We start from the raw sequence: 19,402 nt of genomic DNA on the forward strand, positions 1-19,402 counted from the left end.
TTTCAGCTAATAAGCAACCAATTTCCAATTCATTTTTTATGACGTATATTTGACCATAAAACTTTGAAGGAGCACGAATTATTTATACAAAGTCGGATTTAAGCTTTTCTTATGTGTACGAATCCTTGCCATATCTACTATAACTTTTGTTGAGATTATTATTAATAAATAATTTTCTATCAAAATCAACTATTTATCACTCGATTGACAAATAATTATTACTTATTATATCCTAAATTTCTAGCATGAATATGTGGGTGTTATAATAAAAATGAATATAAATCATTTGTTTATAAAAAATAATAAAGAAACAAAAGAATTTATAAAAATAAGAAGGAACAAACGAATTTCTAAAGGGAAACTAAGTAACCTTACCATTATAAATGAGTTTTTTCAAAAAGAAATTATCATAATTTTTTAGTTTATGAAAAATAATTGTTTACTTCTGAATGCTTTCATTCCAAATTATTATTCATACTCAAAAGTTTTCTTTTCCAATTATTTTTCAAAGAAATCTCTTTATTTATATGCAAAATGTTTATTTAGAGTCCAAATAAGCACTTACTCCCGAATGGTCCATTTCGATTTTGATCTTCAAATTTCGATGTTATTTTTGTTTTTTTCCTACTTATCTTTTTGAAAGAAATATAAATATTTATATCTGAAATATCTTTGTCAGAGTGTTTAATCATTTTCAATAAAATATCTAACTTTATACACTAATATAATATATAATTCATATTTACTATGTTTATTTAATTTTTATTAAGTTTAAGTAAAAAAATATATTTTTTTTCTTGAAAATTTGAAATTATTCATCATATTGTTGAAATGCTAGAGTTTTTTTTCTTGGAAATCCAAAATTTTGGTCTGGAATTCCTGAAATATATTTTTTGTCAAATTTTTTTTTTGTCTGAAATGCTAGGCAATGATTACTTTTTTAAAAATAACTCTTCTTAGTTATTTATTTAAATACACAAGTTAGATTACTTAAGGTAAGTACAGTTAAAAGTAAATACAATAAAAGGTAATTTTCTGTTTACCGAAGTCTCTTTGGTCAATCGGTAAATAGTGACTTTTTTAATTAAGAAGTCACAGATTTAAAGTCTGGAAAACCTAGTAATTTAAAGTAGATTAGTTTGCTTTAGAAAAGAATAAATAAATAAAGGCAAAAAACGAACCAAGGAGGCAACCCGGTTTTAAATTAGAGAGGGCGGCCTCAAAAGATTAATCAACTTTATACGACGGTTTTATTCAGCCATGAAATACTGCAGGGGATGATGTCCAAGGGTTTCTCCTTGCTAACCTTCAATTCATCGCATGAAATGAAAGACTTGATTCAATTGGATTTTGGAAGTTTTGGCTTTATGCATTCGACTCTTTTAATTTTATAGATTTGAGGTTTAAGGATGTTAATGGAAATTAGGGTTTTAGTTAACTATGTGGAAGTCTGCGTTTCTTCTTCGTCAAAATGTTACGGTGCGTTGCAACATTCTTTCTTATAATATGATCACGGCTACTTTTCATTCTCAAACTCGTTTTTCATCCCCACAAATGAACTATGAGCTAACAGATTCCGTTCTTTCTTTTAAAGGAATGATTGAGACCATACCTGTACCCCCTGTTCGTCAGTTCAATCATATCTTGATTAAAATTGCTAAGATGAAGCAATACCCTACTGCCATCTCTCTCATTCTGGACCATGACTTGTTAGGCTTCAACTCTTCTGTTAAACCTAATTTATATACATTTAGCATTGCCATAAACTGCTTCTGCCATACGGGTAGAGTGGATTTAGGTTTCTCAGTGTATGGAAAAGTGGTTAAGCTTGGTTACAAGCCCGATTCTGCTATCATTAATACTCTGATAAGGGGGCTTTGTGATAATGGTAACATTTGTGAGGCGCTTAAGTTTTCTGAAATGAATATGAATAATGGATTACAACCAACAGTAGTTACTTTTGGTACAATAATAAACGGCATTTGCAAAAAAGATGGTCCACAAGCTGCTCATCGTTTTCTTCAGCTTGTGGAGGAAACTAAGGGCTTTCATCTAGGCGCAACTGAGTATAATACAATCATCAATGGCCTTTGCAAAGATAGACATCTTACTGAAGCTCGTGAAATCTATTTCGAAATGGAAAAGAAAGGTATTCTTCCAGATGTTATAACATTCAATAGTTTGATTCAAGGTTACTGTAATTTGGGTCTTTGGGAAAAGGTGAATGGATTGTCTACTGAAATGAAAGACCAGGGAATTTCATATGATGTAGTCACGTTTAGCATTTTAGTTCATTATTGGTTTAAACAAGGTCGGACTGAAGAAGCACATAAAATTATTAAATTGATGTTGGAAAGTGGAATGAAGCCCGACACTTATATGTATACTTCAGTAATACATGGCTACTGTTTGCTTCGTAAAGTAGATTATGCTAGAAAGATTTTCACTTTTATGATTGCACAAGGGTGTGTGCCTAGTGCTTTCACTTACACTACACTAATCAATGGATATTGTTTGGTTGGAAAAGTGGATGAAGCTAGAGAGATCTTTGAGGTTATGATTCAAGAAGGGTATGCACCTTGTGTTGTTAGCTATAGCATCTTGATTGAAGGGTACTGCAAGAGCAAAAAGAAAGAAAAGATAGAAAAAGCTTGGGATCTCTTTAGTGAAATGTATGGAAATGGAATTGTTCCTAATGTAGTCACCTGCACCTCTCTTATAAATGGTTTATGTCATGTGGGAAGACTCAAAGAGGCATTTCAGCTTCTTAAAGATATTCCGAATTGGGGTATTTATCCAAATATATTTACTTACTCTACTTTGATAGATTCTTATTTAAAAAATGAGAAAATGGATGAGGCCCTTAAGTTATTTAAAACTATGGAATGTATTGGCATTAAACCTGACATTGTTGTTTGCACTAGCCTCATTGATGGTATGTGTAGGGCTGGGAAAGTCGATGGTGGCTATCAGGTTTTTCTTAGACTTGCTGCAAGTGGTTTGCACCCTAATTGTCATACTTATAATGTCTTGATGGGTGGATTTTTTAAGCATGGTTATCTTAAAGATGTGAATGATCTGATTCAAGAAATGGAGGTTGAAGGTTGCATGATGGATGGTGTTACTTATAATTTAGTTATTCAGGGATTTCTTCAACATAATGAGACAAAAAGGGCACTTTTATATCTTGAAAGCATGCTTGATGTTGGTTTCTCTGCAAATGCAAGCACAACAACCAAACTAGTGTACTTGTTGGCCACAAAACATTTGAATAGGGCATCGAAGGAATTGCTTAAGAAGTTTTTTAGTCAACAGAAAAAAAAGGTTAGATGTTGTGGGATTTTGGACAGAAGGGGAATTCGATTCCGTTCCAATCTGTGTTTTGTTGCAAAAAAGTATGGAATTAAATTACATAAGAAATCACAAAGGGTTCTTTGACCAATGTATTTTCACATTCCATCTTAAAACCCATGGAATCCAACCTGCAGCATTTTTCCTCCCTGCAGAAAGTACTCAATACCCTTTTAACCCTACAAGTTCACAAGTATGCTTGCTAATCCTTCAAACATGTGGCTGAATGGAATCCAAATCCTTTAAATTCCAATTCCTTCCAAAACATTCGGTTAACCAAACGCCCCCTTAGATTCCAATTCCAATAAAGGAAATGATTGAAAGCACAGGCATAGAGGGTGTAAAACACAAGCCAGTTGACAATGCTGACCAAAAAGACATCTGAAAGCCAAATTTGGTAGAAAAGGATCAGCTACATTCCGTAGATTCATTCTTGGATAAAGTGATTGGAATACTGGTACTGGATTTGTGTGATTCAAATTCAATTAGGGTTCCAAAGAACAAAATTGGGTGTGATCCGAATCTGCATTATGGCAGTTATGTCCACCAGGTTCTAAACCGAACTTTACCCTATGCTCTTAGATTTTGTAATATTTCATATTTGAATTTAGTTTAGGGAAAAATGATATAAAAAGCAATTTTGGTTTCACAATTTTATATGTTAGTCACATGACTTTTTTCTGTGGTGATTGAACCGTTATACACTTATACTTTTTTTGGCCTTATAAAAGAATCATTTGTTCCATTGACCTGGTTTTGATATCAAGGAAGCACAACGTGCCTGTAACATTTTATCGAATTAGCCACTGACTATTAGTATTTTCTATTGATTTAGTCACTGAATTATTGTTATAATAATTGCAAAAAATTAGTAGTTTGGTGGCTAAGTCGATAACATGGTGCAAGTACATTTTTTTTTCTTTCTGTATTCTACTCTTTTTTCAAACCTGGTAACCGGGAAAAATGTTATTTTTTTAACAGACAAACAAGTACTGTGGTGCAAGTCTGGATCATGAACTGGAAGAACCCACTGAGCAGGTAATCCTTTAAAATGTTTTTAACATGATTAATCTGTTCAATTCTTTTTACTATTGCACCATAAAATTATTATAGGAGAAAGACTGACTTATTTATTTGCAATTAATCATTTCTATTTTTTCTTTATTATTTCAGAAGTTTAGCCCTTGGCGTGTCTATGGTATTTCCTGTGAGGACAAGCAGGCAGGCAGAAGAAAAGTTGACAATGCGATAATCTGGTGGAATTGGAATTCGAGATTCCCTTCCGCTATTTATTTGTCAATTGCCTTCTACAAAATTGCCACTCACCTTCAACTATTTCAATGCTATTTGACTTGACTGGTGTCTAAAAATAAGTTTGTAAACTAGTACTTCCATGTTTAATATACACTTATATAGTTATTAGGTGTGAAACCTGTGTACTACACAAGTTTATTAAAAATAAAGTTTTTAATATAAAGTTGTAAGCATTATGTATTTTTAAAGTAATAGTTTTACATAAATACAAATAATATAATGAATAGAGTAAGTAATTTAATATATTCTAGGAGAATTGAAAACATGAAGGAAAGAAATAGTTATAGAACATTTATTTTGAAATTTAATAGAATGATCTATCTTACATAGATAAACCCTTACTAAAACGTGGATTTTAAATTTTAGAAAATAAAAAGACAAAACTGCAAAAATGGTCCTTGTGCTATGGGCCCTTTCTTTATTTGTTTTTATTTTTAAAAATTTAAATAAAAGGGGAAAATGTTTAAGAAAATAGAAAAAACAAATTAAAATGGTAGATTAGTCTTTTCAAGTTTAAGAGAGACTAATTCCACAACCAAACTATCTTAAAAGTTTTTGAACTAAACCTCAAAAAAAATAAAAAATACTATAAGGACCATTTTTGCAGTTTTGTCAAATGAAAATTACAAAAAAATAACAAGTTGAAAAAAATAATTCAAAAAATCCCAGAAAATGACATGTATCAGATTCAATAAGAACATCACATTTAGCAAAAATGATTTTCATTTATTAGGTTAGATATGAGTTTGTTCTCGACAATGTACTTTGACATATTGATAATATGGCCCTAGTATCTAATGCCATTAGGCCAAAGTCCAATTTTATTTTTATTTATTTTATTCTTTTTTCACGTTTTAATAAATGAAAAGGATGATGTACATTATCATTTTCACCTAACTTTTCCACAATGAGATCCAAATCATTCATCATGAACTAAAAAATATTAACCAAATCAAAAAAAGTCAATGGTTCCAAATCTATACCTTCTTCTGTGGATTTGGAGAAGCATCCTTGATGGTGCAATTTAATTGATCATCTATTGAACTGAAGCAATATGATCACAAATTACGTGGACTTTGAACAGAATCTCATTAATGGCTTATTTATAAACCTCTAGGATGAAATTTGAAACCCCTTTTGTTTTGGGTGTTAGTCTAAATGGCAGTAAGAGGACATCTAAGTAACGGAGAAGTGGAAAATACCTCATGTGCAAGGCACGTGAGAGGGTGGGTGGGGGGATTGGATAACAATCAAATATGGATAAAATCACAAAATATGAAACAAGTGAATCATGTGGACTAAAGTTGTTGCATTTTGGCAATCCATAAACAACTTTTTTTTCCCTTTCAAATGTGGTGTTTTGTATTTATATTATTGAAACATTACATTGATTCATATTTTGATACATAAATAATTATAATTCAGTCTTTTGTATTCATTATGAATGGTCAATGACAATAGGTGGATTTAGAACCAAATTTCGATTTTGACCGGAAACAGACGTATCATAATACTATAAAAAAATACAATATCATCATAAATGGACATAGATTACTTGTTCATAAAAAACTAACAAGGTAACAAAGAAATTTATAAAAGATAAATATAATTAAGTAATGTAAATTGTGAACTATATAGAAACTCAATTAAGTGTCCGGATGACATTATTTTATTTTTCAATTTTGCATGGCATTGTCATAACTAATTTGATAATATAAAATCTTTTAACATGAATTATATTTTATATAAATAATAGTAAACCATAATACCTAAGTCGCTCATGTTAGCATATCCCAAAGCCCATGTGAGAATCGTGAAACAATAACCATATTTTGGATGTGTCATAAATATTTTTATTGAATTGTGAACGTATGTGATATTTTATTCCTCGACCACTAAACTCTGATAGCATTAAAACTAAGGGATAATGACTTGAAAGGGTAACGAACTTTCGACTTTTTTCACATTTAGTCACTAAACTTTTTTTCGTTATCTATTTGCCATTGAACTATTGAAACTGTTCACATTTTACCCTTATGACCGGCTGTTACCGGTCATAAGGGTAAAATATGAACAGTTATAATAGTTTAATGGCAAATAGATAACGAAAAAAAGTTTAGTGACTAAATATGAACAAAATTGAAAGTTCGTTTCCCTCTAAAAAGTTCAATGACTAAATGTGAACAAACTTCCTCTTGTATTATGTTTTAGCAAATTATTTATTTTTGTTAAATTGTAGCAACATTTGTTGATGAAGAAATCTATGAAATAATAAAAAAAAAAAAACAAAACCCTGAAAATATATTTAAAAAAAACAAAAAACCGAAACCGAAATAAAAAACCAATGGTTTGACATTTTCCAAAATAAAAAATCAAAATTTCCAATCTGATTTTGGTTTTACAAAAAAAATGAACCATTCTCACTTATGTGAATTATGACCATTGGTTTGGCATGCAGAATTTGTGACATCCCATGAATACGTAGTTAAAACATCGTCTTAACTCGTAAATCATAGTAAGGGGTTAGAGTATCATCGCATGAATACGTAGTTACAACATCGCCTGTACTCGTAATTCATCATCTACATGTTATGGGCCTGCTGGTGTTTCCACTGGGTTGTCTAGAATAGTCTGTGGTCGTCATCTATACTCTGGTAGATGACTACATCGCCACATTGTCGGTTAAGGTTATGGTATCTCTTTTCATCCTACATCACCTATTCATTATCATCTATTTACCTAATTATCATCACCTTTCTATCATCACCTATCTCTCATCATTTTATTTCATCACACACCAACTATTTTATCTACCCATGTTTCATCCGCAACATATTTGTAGATATAAAATAAATATACCGTTTAAATCTTGTAAAACATATATAAAATCGTTCATCCAACATAGACAGCAAGTATTCAAATAATATGCACACATAGCATGTAATTTATATAAAATACTTCATATCTATGTGTAAGATGAAAGTAACTATATATACCATAAAAATCCCATAAATACTTCCTTACTTCAAACCCCAAGGTTTACTCTACTAAAGTTTCATATTCTCGGCTCTCTGGACGTAGAAGGGTCCAAATTCCTAACTTCAAACCCTAAGGTTTACTCTACTAAAGCTTCATATTCTCGGCTCTCTGGACCTAGAAGGATCCAGATCTATAACATAAACTTGCAAGAGGGGTTTGAGGCATTCAAAACCCCAAAGATGAAGTGATTCAAGCCCTAACCCTAAAATGGAATCTACACAATAGGGAAGGAAAAGGGGTTCATTTTTGTACCTCAGAATGAAGCTCCTTGCTTGAATAACTCAAAACAATAACCTTCCTTGGTCCCTCTTGCTGGAACTCTTCTCCTTTCTTGCAAAATCACACCAAAAAGCTCAAGATAGCTCTTCCTCTCACTCTACACACTCAAGCTCGCTAGGGTTCTCACTTATGGGAAAGGTAGTCGCAATTGAAGGCCATAAGTGCCTTTAAATATGGCTCGGGCCCAAAGATTTAGGGTTTCTGCCAACAGCGCAGACTCGTCGAGTCGCCTCACCAACTTGTTGAGTCCATTCATTAATCCGAGTCATCGGTCGCGACCTTACTCGACGAGTTGAGGCGTCAACTCGTCGAGTATCTCTTCTTAACTCAAAAGAAAAATACTTAAATTATGATACCTGGAAATCTAGATGTTACATTTTATTTTTTTATTTCATAGATTTCTTCATCAACAAATGTTGCTACAATTAAACAAAAATAAATAATTTGCTAAAACATAATACAATAGGAAGTTTGTTCACATTTAGCCATTGAACATTTTAGAGGGAAACGAACTTTCGATTTTGTTCACATTTAGTCACTAAACTTTTTTTCGTTATCTATTTGCCACTAAACTATTGAAAATGTTCACATTTTACCCTTATGACCGGTAACAGCCGGTCATAAGCGTAAAATGTGACCAGTTTCAATAGTTCAATAACAAATAGATAACGAAAAAAAGTTTAGTGACTAAATGTGAACAAAGTCGAAAGTTTGTTACCCTTTCAAGTCATTATCTCTAAAACTAATAATGCATTGTGTAAAAACACATATACCAACAAAAAAACCCTAAAATTAAAAACGCGATCGATTTAGGTAAAGGCAAAAACACGATCGATTAAGGTAACGGCAAAAACGCGATCGATTAAGGTAAACCACGGATAAACCTAATGTTATGAACTTATGGTGAATTCGGGATTTTATCCAAAAAGGCAAAAACACGGAATCTGATTTTAAATTAGAGAGGGCGGCCTTTTGGACTTGCCCAAATTAGTCGCATTATTTTCAAAAGATATAAATACACATTTACGACCATTTTATTAGGCATAGGCGCAGCCATTGAAATGCTGCAGGGGATGATGGTTGAGCAGGGTTTCTCATAGTTAATCTTCAAATCATCACATCAAGACTTGATTAAATTGAACTTTGGAAGTCAAAAATCATCCCTTTTGATTTTATGCTTTCGACTCTTCTAGTTTTATAGAATTGAGGTTTAAGGATGTTAATGGAACTTAGGGTTTTAGTTAATCATGTGGAAGCCTGCGTTTCTTCTTCCTCAAAATGCTATGGTGCGTTCCAACATTCTTTCTTATAATACGATTACTGCTACTTATCATTCTCAAATTCGTTTTTCTTCCCCACAAATGAACTATGAGCTAACAGGTTCGGTGCTTTCTTTTAATCGAATGATTGAGACCATACCTGTACCTCCTGTTCGTCAATTCAATCATATCTTGATTAAAATTGCTAAAATGAAGCAATACCCTACTGCCATCTCTCTCATTCTGGACCATGACTTATTAGGCTCCAACTCTTTTGTTAAACCTAATTTATATACGTTTAGCATTGCCATAAACTGTTTTTGCCATATGGATAGGGTTGATTTCGGTTTCTCAGTGTATGGAAAAGTGGTTAAGCTTGGTTACAAGCCCGATTCTGCTATCATTAATACTCTGATAAGGGGGCTTTGTGATTATGGTAACATTTGTGAGGCAGAAAAGCTTGCTCATGGCATTATGAATAATGGATTACAACCAACTGTTGTAACCATTGGTACCATAGTAAATGGGTTTTGCAAAAGAGGCGACTCACAAGCTGCTCTTCTTTTTTTCCGAGATGCTGAGAAAACTATGGGCTGTCAACCAAGCACAACTGAGTATAATATACTCATCAATGGTCTTTGCAAAGATGGCCATGTTACTCAAGCTTGTGAGATTTATATAGAAATGATCAACAAAGGTATTTTGCCAGATGTTGTAACATTCAATACTTTGATTCAAGGTGTTCGTAATTCAGGTCAATGGGAAGATGCGGATGTATTATTGATTGAAATGGAAACTCAAGGCATTTCATATGATGTAGTCACATGTAGCATTATAGTTGATTATCTATGTAAAAAAGGTGAGATTGAAGGAGCACATAAAATGATTAAATCCATGTTGGAAAGAGGAATGAAGCCTGATACTTATACATACACTTCACTAATGCATGGCTACTGTTTGCCTGGTAAAAGAAATGATGTTAGAATGATATTCAAGATTATGATTGCACAAGGGTGTGTGCCTAGTGCTTTCACCTTCACTACACTAATTCATGGATATTGTTTGCTTGGCAAAGTGGATGTTGCTAGAAAGATCTTTGAGTTTATGATTGGAGAAGGGTATGCGCCATGTGTATATGGCTATAGTATCTTGATTGAAGGATACTGCAAGAGCAAAAAGAAAGAAAAGATAGAAAAAGCTTGGGATCTCTTTAGTGAAATGTATGGAAATGGAGTTGTTCCTAATGTAGTCACCTGCACCTCTCTTATAAATGGTTTATGTCATGTGGGAAGACTCAAAGAGGCATTTCAGCTTCTTAAAGATATTCCGAATTGGGGTATTTATCCAAATATATTTACTTACTCTACTTTGATAGATTCTTATTTAAAAAATGAGAAAATGGATGAGGCCCTTAAGTTATTTAAAACTATGGAATGTATTGGCATTAAACCTGACATTGTTGTTTGCACTAGCCTCATTGATGGTATGTGTAGGGCTGGGAAAGTCGATGGTGGCTATCAGGTTTTTCTTAGACTTGCTGCAAGTGGTTTGCACCCTAATTGTCATACTTATAATGTCTTGATGGGTGGATTTTTTAAGACTGGTTATCTTAAGGGCGTGAATGATCTGCTTAAAAAAATGGAGGTTGAAGGTTGCATGATGGATGGTGTTACTTATAATTTAGTTATTCAGGGATTTCTTCGATATCGCGAGACAAAAAGGGCGCTTTTATGTCTTGAAAGCATGCTTGATGCTGGTTTCTCTGCAAATTCAGGCACATTAAATGACCTAGTGAAGTTATTGCACACAGAAGAGTTGGATAAGGCATCAAAACAAGTAATTAAGAAGTCTTTCAGCTAAGCACACGAAAAGGTTATAAGTTTTTGGTCAGATTTGAAATTCAAATCCATCCGATCTGCCTTTTGTTGCAAATGAGTAAGGAATTGAATTCTGTTAGATTTCACAAACAAAGTTCTTTCATTGATGTCTTCTGACATTCCATCCTAAAGCCCATGGGAATCCTCCCTGTTAAAACTATTTAAATACCATTTTAACCCTAGATTGCCACATGTAAACATCTCTCACCTCTCCATCTGCTTCTCCACTTCTTGCATTCCTTTCTTGCATAATGGAGGTGTCTAAAATAGTGGAAGGAATTTGTAGTTGATTTTGCATGGAGCCACTTACAGGAAATGATTGAAAGCACAGTACAGAGTGTGTAAAGCTCAATGCAGTTGATGATTCTGACTAAAACGAAAAGATATGTAGAGAGCCAAATTTGGTGGAAAAGGAACCAACCAAAGAACCAAATTGGATCTGATAATCTGGTCTGAATCTGCATTTTTTTTTCATCCAAATTACATCCAAGAGGTAATTTCACCAAATTTGAACTTCACTCTATGCTTTTACATTTCAAACATTTCATATTTTAGTTTGATTTAGGGTAAAACAGAGAAAATCATTTCTAGTTTCACCATTCTATGTTTTTATCGATTTAACCACTTACCTATTTTCTCTAGTGGTTAAAGAGTTATACTTTTTTTGATCTTTCAAAAGAACCATTTTTTTTTTGTCTGTTACCTGGTTTTGATTAAAGAGTTATAGTTTATTTGCTTTGTATTTGGTAAATTAAAGAGTTGCAATTTGCAATCTTGATGCTGCTCTGTGGCTCCTTGCACTAAAGAGTAAAGAGTTGAAGGGGTTGAATTGCTATGGACCAAAGAAATGACAACTGAATGCTATTTACCCGAAAACATTGGTGTTTGCTAAAAGTAATTGAATTGAAGCTTGATTGTGTAGATATATGGGAAATAAATAGTTTCCTGACCTTAAAAGTTCCATGAAAAAGCTAAACTAGATTGGCTGTCCTTTAGATTGAGGGTATAATACTTTAGCTACACTTGGTACATAGAAGATATAGGCCCTGTCTCTCTATGAAGTGTTGTATGGTTTTTTTTTTTTTTTTTTTTTTTTTTTTTTTTTATAAATAATGTTAACAAACGACTGAACACTTGGAGAAATTAAAGTAAAAAAATAAATGAAGGCCAATTTATGAAAAGTTAGGACTTAATGAAAAGCATAATAATAATTTCCCCGACTCTATTAATTTGTTTTTGTACCTGTTAAGTCGAAACAATACCTATGAAAATGGGATTAGTATTAGTTGAAAAGTAGTTACATTTGCAATTATAAGTTAATGTCTAAATTGTATGTTTTAAAGCTATAAAAAGCTACTGACTGATATTGGCCCTCTATTCTATAATACCCTGCAGGCTATTTTGCTATGAAGTGAGGTGTGTGCATACTTTGTCTTCTTCACCCACCACAAAGATGTCAGTTTATAGGCTTGTCCTGTAAGTTGTCTGGTATAATAATATGTATGCTATTACAATGCGAACATAAGCATGAAGTTACATACAAAAAGGGTTAAATGCAAGAAAAAAACAACCTTCTTTCATCTATTTTGTTTATTATAGCATCCTACTTTCATTCTTCATGTTGTAGCATTATATTTATATGTTGAAAAAATCTACCTAGTTATAGTGATGTTATCCATATACAAAGCAACTTCCACTGCCATAATTGGTGGAAGCGTATTAAGATGCATAGACCTCCATAGAAGAGAAACGTAAATTTTTTTTTTGAGAACAGCAAAGATTTAAAATAAAAATCAGGCCAGCTAGTAACTGGCGAAGGAGTACAAGAGTAAAACTTTATGCTAGATACATGTAGATAAAAGGTGAAAAAAAGACGGAGCAAAATTGAAACAACACCAGGAAGGGTAAATTTGGAAATATTGTAATTTAAAGCATTCTTGATCAGCAGCAAATCATGTCAGATGATTGTGTTAAGTGAACACGAACAGGGACGATGAAAGGACAACTTATAGCAGATCACTTGCTCAAATAGCAGGGAGCTATTAGCAAAAAACCAATAATAGCCACACACTTTGAAGAAGCCCTCCTAATGACGAACCCTAGTAATAACAAACATTTCACTTATTCATAGGAGACCAACAAAAGGCAACCCACTTTCACCCATTCATAGCCATAGGAAACCTCTAAAAGCAACCGACTTTCAGCATTCAACCATTAATAACAACATACTTTTTGATACAGAAAAACAGCAACAATGATTTCCATACACAAATTCACAACCACAGTCCAACAACAAGCATGACCACGTTATATAAACATGTACATGTTTATGTAACACGGACCAGGAAAAACTGATGCCAATAATATATAGAACCCAAAACCATCAGATCACCACACCAATGAAAACACTTTGGAGCAAAAACCAACTCTCACCATCAATGTTGACACCTACTGGATTACTACCCTTGGAACATGACACGCCAAAACAAACACAAATCTTCAATTGCATTCAAAATTTATCAAGATATCCTGTGAACCGAATCTGTAAGATTTTTACACAGGAAAAATAAAACTCAGACAAATGTCGTACCTAAACCTATTTGTACACCACAAGAAAAAAACCTCTAAAGGTTGACTTTGGGCTAAGGCCAAGCCAAACCGGTGGAAATCAAACACGACTCGATTTTCCTGAAGTCTTTTAATTTTTAGGTTTCACAACTTGACCACCTGATAAGTTTTGAATTATAATGAAAAATTAACCATCATCTAACTAGCTTTTTTTTCCCTCATCCCGACGAATCTAAATCTAAATATCTAATTATATATAAAAAATGATTTATGGTGGGTTACCGTGTCTATTGTTGGGAATTATAGAAAATGATGCTATGAGAATTGAGATGGTAAAAAAAAAAAGAGACTCATGGATCATAAGATAAATACCGATCAAAATAATAAATTTTAAACAACTAGAATGAATTTAAAAATATTAATATACAAAAATATATTTAATAACGTATGATGAAAATGAGATATTTTATTATTCGCATCGACTTTAATCCTTAACGGAATAATTTAAATTAATTTGTGTCTAGTCATGTTATTTGTTCTTTTTATCCAAATTGGGCTCAAAACTAGCCCACATAATCAATCTAACTCAAGCCCAGATTTTTAACCCTAGAAATTAGAAAACATATCGAATTTCGAATCCAAAAACCCTTTGAACCTACATTTGCTCCACACGATAACAGCAGCAGCATCCTACTGAGCATCAGCGAAGAGATTGTTAAGGTAATCTCTGGTGGAATTCATATTTGATTCAACGTGAGGTTTTTTAATTGCGTTTTTTTTCATGTTTATTATCAGTAAGAATCACTCAAATCGCAAACTTGGTCCCTGAGTGAATAATGCAGTTAACACTCTAAACTGTTGTTTTATCCTGAGTGTGCTATACGTAGTTTAGCTAGGTACATTGATTGCATCTAGTGTCTTCTTCATTTTTTGGATACAACTAGTGTGAAATTAAGCGTAAATTTCTAAATATCTCGAAGAACCAGGGATACGTAATCTATGGAGGTGCTCGTTTTTTTTCTTCTGATTAACATTTAGTGTTTGGTTAACTGTGTTGTCTCACAATTTATGAACTTCCTTTCGCTGGTAATTTGTTTTCTTATGAATGACTGTTTTCTCTGAACTCTTGCTATTGACAAACAGATATTTGAAGATGTATACCTCAATGAAGAAGATCTCTAAGGATAAGGATGTTGAACCTACTGAATTTGAGCAGAGTGTTGCCCAGGTGATTTTCTGAATATCAAAGATCATTGCTTAATTGTTTTTGACTGTTATAATTTTGATACGAATGATCTCTTAACATGTCAATGCAGGCGTTGTTTGACTTGGAGAACACACACCAAGAGCTCAAAAGTGACTTGAAGGATCTGTACATCAACTCAGCAAGGTGAAGCATATATTATTTAGAAGTTACTGTGGACTTTCTCGTTTCTTGTTACATCATTGAGGACTAATATGCTCTTGGTTATCTGCTTTCAGCCAAATTGATGTTGCCAACAACAAAAAGGCAGTTGTGATCCATGTGCCATATAGATTGACCAAACAATTCCGCAAGATTCACCCTAAACTTGTGAGAGAACTTGAGAAGAAGTTCAGTGGAAAGGTACATGTGTGCTGTTGTTGTTGACTATCATATGTGAACTACAAAAAAAAATCAATTTAAGCTGACTGAAATTGTATGTGGTGACTTAATGGTGGTAGGATGTAGTTTTCATTGCCACCAGAAGGATTGTGAGGCCACCAAAGAAAGGCTCTGCTGCTCAGAGACCTCGCTCGCGTACACTCACTGCTGTTCATGAAGCCATGCTTGAAGATATTGTCCATCCTGCTGAAATTGTTGGGAAACGCATCAGACACAGGCTTGATGGATCTAAAATCATCAAGGTAAGTAAACACTCTTTAATAATCTTCTCTGTTTTACCCTTCATATATAATAATAGAACATCTTGATCTCTTCATCTCTTTATCCTAGTTTTTCAAAGTGAATTAAATCTTTTTTGCATTGTTTAGATTTATTTGGACCCAAAAGCTCGCAATGACACTGAATACAAATTGGAGACATTTGCTGGAGTATACAGGAAGCTTTCTGGGAAAGATGTTGTCTTTGAATACCCGATCACAGAAGCTTAGATATATTTTTTTTTCTTAAGTATCATGTCATAGTTTCATTACTGGAAATTGTTGAAATTTTGACTATTTATGTGAAGCAAGGAACAAACTTTTTCCAATTTACTTGCTTTTAAAGAAGTTTGAGACTGGCCTGCATTTGGACAAATTGTTAGTAGTTGCAGTTCTGGTATTTGTTTTTCAAATCTTGGTGTTTTTATTGCTATTATTAGCTATTTATGATATTTATTTTAATTGTATAGCTACATGGGTAGTTATAATTTGAGAGAATGGTTTAACTATTAGTGTTTGTTTTTTATTATGGCTGGCTGCCAGTTAAAATAACTGAAAAACTAGTTGATAAAAAAAATGATGTGTGATAAAAACTAACTAATACACTAGTTGGAAGATATAAAATAACATAATATGAGTATTTTTATAATGACGTTCGATAAAAACTAGCTAATAAATTAGTTTGAAGATATAAAATGACATAAAAAAACATTATTAAGATGATTTTTTTTTATAATTAATTAAGTGTATATTTAAGAATATTTTAAAAAGCTAGTTTAAATCTTTAAAAAAAAACTAGTTTGTAAGTTATTTTTTCGTTTGCCTAACATGACAATTTAAAAATGTTCGAAAAATAAGTTACTTGTGTGCTAGATACGATCATAATCTTATAAAAAATAAATTTTAATTAGGTTAGTTTAATAAATTGTATATAAACTTTTTTTTATATATATAATTAAAAGATGGTTGTAATTCTAATATACTATTCAATTTTATCAAAAAATAAAGCATCAACGTATGTATCCTCGAATGAAAATTGTTAAAAAGAGGGACTTGCTAGAAATGTTTCATTCCATTGTTATAGCCTATACGGCAACCACATATGAACTTACTTTTTTTTTTTTTTTTTTTTTTAATAAATTGTTAAAAAGAGGGAATTGTTAGAAATGTGTCATTCCATTTGAGATTATTTATGGCAACCACATATGATTTTTTTAAAATTATTTTAGAGTGTGTTCGGCAAAACTAACGGGTATTGAATAGCTAATAGTTGATATCATTTTGTTAAATGTTATATGAAATAACTTTTAGATTTGAAGCAGTTTGTTTAAATTAAACGTTTAAAACTTGTAATGACAAACGAGACTTTTTATTCAAAACTTAAGGTTTTGTCAAATGCTAAAAAATAGAAACTTCCAAGCGCTCTTTACCAAACATGTCTTTAATATTTTATTCTATATTCCGATTCCCTTTTTTATTAGTCTATGAGGACGCTATCATACACACATTTTGAATACTAAAAAATGAAATAAAAATTAAAAAATGAACAAGCAATTATCTTAATTTTTGTTGCATTTTATTACCAAAACAAAAATCACCGCTGTTTGAATTATTTTATTTTATTTCAACAGAGTATTATTTATAAAACTATACTATGTAATATTCTATCAGAATATTACAATGTGTAAAAAATTTAAAATCTTTAACTTTCAGAAAGAATACTACATGTAGTATATTTTTATGACTTATGAGTAATATTATATTAGATTGTCTTATTTGAACTGTGATTTTTCTTAGAATATATTATTAATATGATTTTATTTTTTGGAAAAAAAAGACAAAATTACCAAATATTTATATAAACATACATACATACTATGATACGTACACATACATATGTAATAAATTGTCAAAATATGATACATTAACACCGTTTTTATATTTGATTAAATACCGGTTAAATGTCTGTAATTACTAATTACGTTTTTCATCATTTTTATATTTGGTTAGAACAAATTTTAAAAAATGTAATTTATGAACACCGTTAGGTCTAGATCTACTATTATATTAATTTGAACATGATTTAGTTAATTGTTTAAGAATAACAGGTGTAGCATACTAGCATGGTCTACTACAATAGATGATAACATACTTGTTCTTTACTTTAAGTGTTTTATTGTTGATCGTTGCAAATTACTTAAGAGAACCTCGATCGTTATCTGAATACATAAATTGTAACAATAATAAACAAACGTGTCTACACAGAATTGATTGAACATGTGATATTACAACACTAAATATGTATTACAAAGCTAAGCACGTATTTCTTATGTATTTATACAAAGATTAGTAAATTAAAAAACTGTATAATACTTATATATATGGACTATGGAGATAAAGAATAACATGGAACTATGAGAAATCACACCAATAAAAAAGATTTTAATGTGGATAGATCAGGATAATCGTCCACATAAATACAACAATAATCTAGCTATGCAATTATGATGTTTATTCGACGCCCTTGATTTCGTGATCATTTTCACTACAGGAATTATTGATTGAGTAATAGAGGTTTCTCAAACAGGTGGAGACATTAACCTCTAGAAATAACATCTGGGGGTCCAGGATTCTGAACAGGAGGACCCTGAGCGTCTGCACGGAGAAAGAAAATGGTATGAATTTGGAAACTCAATTAATAATACTCCTATGTTGGAATTTCTCTTTAATGATAACGAATGGCACTAGCATGCCATTAAGCCATATATGGAAGACAGAAGCAGATGCTTAATTTGCTGCTATTAATACCAAGAAGTTATATTAACGGAATTAACTGTATGAGCATAATGCATATATAAGGTTTACCTAGAGCACGGGCAGTCGCAGAACCCAAAAAAGTACTAAAGATGAATAAGATACAAGAAGCAAGAGCAAGAGCAATCCACATCCTAGACTCCATAGACAATTTCATTGTCTACTAGTTTGGCGCTATTGCTTAATTAATTCTCGATCTTTTTTGTGGCTCTATATACACACATATTCAAGTCTTATGCAATGCCACATGAACTTCCAGGTAATTCCTCATGAAGTACTGTATCAAAACATATTTATTTATGGAGAAAATTCCATCAATATTTTTTGTTTTTTCAATCATACGGCTTTAAACCAATGTTTTAAAATCAAATCGAACCAATTGAATTAGGAACCAAATAAGTGAGCGGTTTAACTAGCACCCGTTTTATGTTTGTTTCTGAACTGGAACGAACCGGTTGGTTTAAAAAAAAATCAATTGAATCGGTTAAATTGAATAAAAATACAGAAAAATAAAACGTTTTGCATAACAAACTTTGGTGGTCTTTTTACATATATTTAGACTTCTCTTAAATTGAATAAATGCACATGGTAATATTATGAAACTTTTTGAAGCGTGTATATTCTTCTAAAACTATATTTTATTTTGGTATTATACTTTAGTTTTTTTTTATGTATATGGATTGATATAAAAGTTATGATTATTTGTTTTTTTAAATATATTTTGGAGTGATCTGCAACTTGGTTTTATGTATATTTTTAATGGGATAATGACTTAGGAGGGTAATAACGTTTCATGTTTGTCCATTTTAGGTCTTTAACGTATTTTTTGTGCGTATTATACCATTATGGTTATTATAACCGTTTACAAATAGTCTTTTTAACAGGAAGAAACCGGTAAAATGGATTATTTCTAAACAGTTATAACAACCTTAACAGTGTAATACACACAAAAATACGTTAGGGACCTAATATGGACAAACGGGAAACGTTATTACCTTC

General features: G+C 31.8%; 3 protein-coding genes and 1 long non-coding RNA gene across 6 annotated transcripts; 3 read left to right on the forward strand and 1 right to left on the reverse strand.

The window, feature by feature from the left end:
- Positions 1-1,219: 1,219 nt before the first annotated feature.
- On the forward strand, positions 1,220-4,838 carry LOC111916805 (pentatricopeptide repeat-containing protein At1g63330). Of its 2 annotated transcripts, XM_023912473.3 has the most exons (4): positions 1,220-1,479; positions 1,595-3,901; positions 4,333-4,389; positions 4,525-4,838. In XM_023912473.3, exons 1-2 carry the CDS (start codon positions 1,410-1,412, stop codon positions 3,436-3,438), a joined length of 1,914 nt encoding a protein of 637 aa, XP_023768241.1. In that variant the 5' UTR covers positions 1,220-1,409; the 3' UTR covers positions 3,439-3,901; positions 4,333-4,389; positions 4,525-4,838. The 2 variants fall into 2 exon arrangements, with proteins under 2 accessions (XP_023768241.1, XP_023768240.1); XM_023912472.3 differs by having other exon boundaries at positions 1,220-3,901.
- A 4,005-nt stretch (positions 4,839-8,843) lies between these two features.
- On the forward strand, positions 8,844-12,689 carry LOC111916806 (pentatricopeptide repeat-containing protein At1g63330). Of its 2 annotated transcripts, XM_023912475.3 has the most exons (3): positions 8,844-9,269; positions 9,578-11,612; positions 12,515-12,689. In XM_023912475.3, exons 1-2 carry the CDS (start codon positions 9,262-9,264, stop codon positions 11,100-11,102), a joined length of 1,533 nt encoding a protein of 510 aa, XP_023768243.1. In that variant the 5' UTR covers positions 8,844-9,261; the 3' UTR covers positions 11,103-11,612; positions 12,515-12,689. The 2 variants fall into 2 exon arrangements, with proteins under 2 accessions (XP_023768243.1, XP_023768242.1); XM_023912474.3 differs by having other exon boundaries at positions 8,845-11,612.
- Positions 12,690-14,256: 1,567 nt separating this feature from the next.
- On the forward strand, positions 14,257-16,058 carry LOC111916804 (40S ribosomal protein S7). Its single transcript, XM_023912470.3, has 6 exons — positions 14,257-14,407; positions 14,831-14,915; positions 15,004-15,077; positions 15,170-15,293; positions 15,392-15,574; positions 15,701-16,058. Exons 2-6 carry the CDS (start codon positions 14,841-14,843, stop codon positions 15,818-15,820), a joined length of 576 nt encoding a protein of 191 aa, XP_023768238.1. The 5' UTR covers positions 14,257-14,407; positions 14,831-14,840; the 3' UTR covers positions 15,821-16,058.
- Positions 16,059-17,833: 1,775 nt separating this feature from the next.
- Positions 17,834-18,707, reverse strand: LOC122195812 (uncharacterized). The gene is made up of 2 exons (XR_006186647.1): positions 18,455-18,707; positions 17,834-18,244 (listed from the first exon to the last, which is right to left on the reverse strand). It is a non-coding gene; the product is annotated as an uncharacterized LOC122195812 (long non-coding RNA).
- Between the last annotated feature and the right edge of the window lie 695 nt (positions 18,708-19,402).

Source organism: Lactuca sativa, chromosome 1, assembly GCF_002870075.4.
Source record: "Lactuca sativa cultivar Salinas chromosome 1, Lsat_Salinas_v11, whole genome shotgun sequence".
Taxonomy (NCBI): Eukaryota; Viridiplantae; Streptophyta; class Magnoliopsida; order Asterales; family Asteraceae; genus Lactuca; species Lactuca sativa.

Bases quoted from the DNA above. Each gene is read 5' to 3' on its own strand.
- LOC111916805 (XM_023912472.3), top strand. From the start codon at position 1,441: ATGTGGAAGTCTGCGTTTCTTCTTCGTCAAAATGTTACGGTGCGTTGC.
- LOC111916806 (XM_023912474.3), top strand. From the start codon at position 9,231: ATGTGGAAGCCTGCGTTTCTTCTTCCTCAAAATGCTATGGTGCGTTCC.
- LOC111916804 (XM_023912470.3), top strand. From the start codon at position 14,841: ATGTATACCTCAATGAAGAAGATCTCTAAGGATAAGGATGTTGAACCT. The intron at 14,916-15,003 runs GTGATTTTCTGA...ATGTCAATGCAG, and splicing joins TTGAGCAGAGTGTTGCCCAG to GCGTTGTTTGACTTGGAGAA. The intron at 15,575-15,700 runs GTAAGTAAACAC...TGCATTGTTTAG, and splicing joins ATGGATCTAAAATCATCAAG to ATTTATTTGGACCCAAAAGC.